The 3002-nt window shown below is 25.2% G+C and overlaps 1 protein-coding gene across 1 annotated transcript; it reads left to right on the plus strand.

Annotated features, from left to right (window-relative positions):
• The first annotated feature begins 111 nt into the window (after positions 1–111).
• LOC106785583 lies at positions 112–2882 on the plus strand. Its single transcript, XM_014746190.1, has 5 exons — positions 112–345; positions 1781–1918; positions 2056–2235; positions 2360–2473; positions 2567–2882. Exons 2-5 carry the CDS (start codon positions 1805–1807, stop codon positions 2639–2641), a joined length of 483 nt encoding a protein of 160 aa, XP_014601676.1. The 5' UTR covers positions 112–345; positions 1781–1804; the 3' UTR covers positions 2642–2882.
• Positions 2883–3002: the final 120 nt, after the last annotated feature.

The following is a 3002-nucleotide window of genomic DNA, read 5'->3' on the forward strand; positions in this document are numbered from 1 at the left end:
TGGAAAAAAAACAAAAAAAAAAATAAAAACAAAAGAAAAAATTCTTGTGCGTGTTTTAATTAATTTTATATATTAATTATATTATATACATACATGATATATATATCATCAAATATGATTTGCATAGGTTTTTTTTTAAAGATAAAAGTATTGAGAACCACTGGTATCTCTTTCATTGCTACGATACGCACACTTTCTTTTAATAAACTTGTGTGGGTGTGTGATATCACGAATGACATCACCCTTTGTATCAGTGTTAGTGGTACGGTTTGAAACCCACAAGGCGTGCTCGCACTTCAGTCATTCGCAGACGTTCATCCGACGATCATTTATACCTTTATCGAGGTCAGTCGAAAATTGTCGGTTTTAATTATTTATTTGCAGCTTTTATTTGTTTTTTTAATTTATTACTTTCTTTTCTTTTTCTTGCTTTTTGTCGAACAAAAAAAAAAATTATTTAACAATTAAATTATAATATTATGTAGAAAAAATGATGATGCTTGTGTGCGCGCATGGGTGTGTGTCTGTGTGTGCGCGCGTGCGCTTGTTTTTATTATTAAAAATGATTCATATTTCTTATCTATAAAGAATATTATTTTCGTCTATCAATCTCTTATCACGGGTTTGTTTCTTCTCACATATACGTAAACATTAATATAAGTTTATAATTTGAATTTCTTTTCTTTTTTTATTTTTATTATTGTCATTGCGTGTTAAATGAGATTCGAATGGGAATATACACGCGATAAAAAAAAAAAAGGATATAATTATTTTAAAAAATCGTTAAACTTATAGGGATAGTTTATTATTCGTTTTCTTTGACGGACGGGATATTTAAAAATAACCACTGATCGAAAAACTTGATGCGTTTTAATACTTATACTCGTGGAACGCGTATACCGACGTTTCATAAAAGTTTTTTTAAGAAATGTTCTGTGTATATTTTTGACATTTGTTTAACGAGGGGAACATCATCATCATCGATAAATGACGGACTTATACATTGCCAAATGCAAACATACTCGCGTGGGATTGAAGAAACTTTCCGTATTTTCTACGAAACTGATGATGCGTCACACACACAATCTCTAAACAATTATACGTATTTAGAAATCGTCTCGAGATACTAATCAGATAGGAAAAGGTGTACATTATTTGCAATAGATCTTATTTCGCTAAAATATATCTCACATTCTCTTTAATCAAATAATATAAAATATTTTCTTCTTTAAATTTTGACGCGATGATGATGTCTATACACTATTTATATTTATACAATTTATAATTTTTATATATATATTGATTTGAAAATAATACAACTTTTGAACTAAAATTTATTCAAATATTTTCATAAGAAATTATTCAAATTTTTTTATTAATTTTTTTGTCTATGATGTTATTTTATACTAATATATATTTAGTTTATTTACTTAAATGGATTTATCGTTTGTTTAAATCTTATGCTTGCTTTTATATTTAACTGATAATTATAATTAGTTGTTAATCATTTTGATAGTTATGCTGGATCCTGGAGTTATTTAAAATATATATATATATATATATATATATGTATGTCGTATATATATATAGATTTTGATAACCTCGGAGAATCCATGACCGAAATACGCTTGTTGAATATAAAAGGTGTTGTTTTTGTTGCATTATTCATACATGATATTCATTACTTAAAATATAATATATCTCTCTCGTTATTTATTTGTGTATAATTTATAATTATTATATTTATTATTATTTTCTTTAATTTAATTTTATTTTCAAGGTACCATCATAAATAAAAACAGTCATGTCTCATTCAGTAGTAATCAGGACGCAAACAGTGAGGACTGAATCAACTGCAATAGTTATTAATACGGGATATTTAAAAACATGGAGTGGAATATTAAAATTCTTGCAACTAGTATGCATTATATACATATATATATATTTTTGTTGTTGTTATTATTGTTGTTGTTACATCATAAATACATCATGTTTATTTTTCTATTTCTTAATTTTCTAATACATCATTCATTTAATATTACTTTCTATTCGTAGGCTTTGGGAATCGTATGCGTAGGAATTATCGGTGATCAATTTAAACCGGGTTATTATCGCACAACTACGGATTTATTTTTCTTTTTAGTAGTAACAACGTTCATGATAGGAACTTTTATTCTATTGTTAAGCTGTTTGTGTTCACTATCAACTTCATCTATAATATCAAAAACGATATATGTGAGTAATTACAAAAAAAAAAACATTTAATAGAATATTTTTTTATTTGTGAGAATAAAAAAATTTAATAATAATATTAATAAAAAACAAAAAAAAACAAAATATATTCAATAATATTTTTCAGGAACTATTTTATCATTCGATAGCATTCGGTCTCGTAATATCTGCGGCTCTGTCATTATTGGTACAAATAAATAAAACAAATGATAGAAATTATGAATTACTATTAGGTGCAGCTGTAAGTGAATTGGAATATATTATATTACATTGTATATAAGTTAACGTATATATATATAGACAAATGTTTATATTCGAAGAATTTCTTTTTCAGATTTGCGGTCTCGTAAATTCAGCCTTGTATTTATTTAGTACAATAATAGCGCTTCGTTCATACAGGGGTATTTAAATGCTATAAGTTACAAATTTTTCAACCAATTTTTCATCTTGCGAACGAGCAATGAACACTAACTTTTTTATATTTATATAATGTTTCGAATCATCTCCAATTTTATTGGATTATATATATATATATACATATATGTATTTAAACAATTTAACTGCCAAATTAAGGTGTCTACAAAATAATATTAATTGGACGATTTTTAGATGTATGCGACTGACATCAGAATTAATAATATGGTACTTATTTATTATTTTATGTCAATATAAATTGCATTAATATTTTTGTTTTTATAGATCAAATTTTTTCATTCATAACGTGATATTTATTTTTAAAGTGAGTCATTTAATAGTATTCATTAGAAAAA

Source organism: Polistes canadensis, unplaced genomic scaffold (assembly GCF_001313835.1).
Source record: "Polistes canadensis isolate GaletaPanama2010 unplaced genomic scaffold, ASM131383v1 scaffold_53, whole genome shotgun sequence".
NCBI classification, from domain to species: domain Eukaryota; kingdom Metazoa; phylum Arthropoda; class Insecta; order Hymenoptera; family Vespidae; genus Polistes; species Polistes canadensis.

Bases quoted from the DNA above. Each gene is read 5' to 3' on its own strand.
- LOC106785583 (XM_014746190.1), top strand. From the start codon at position 1,805: ATGTCTCATTCAGTAGTAATCAGGACGCAAACAGTGAGGACTGAATCA. The intron at 1,919-2,055 runs GTATGCATTATA...TTCTATTCGTAG, and splicing joins TATTAAAATTCTTGCAACTA to GCTTTGGGAATCGTATGCGT. The intron at 2,236-2,359 runs GTGAGTAATTAC...AATATTTTTCAG, and splicing joins TAATATCAAAAACGATATAT to GAACTATTTTATCATTCGAT.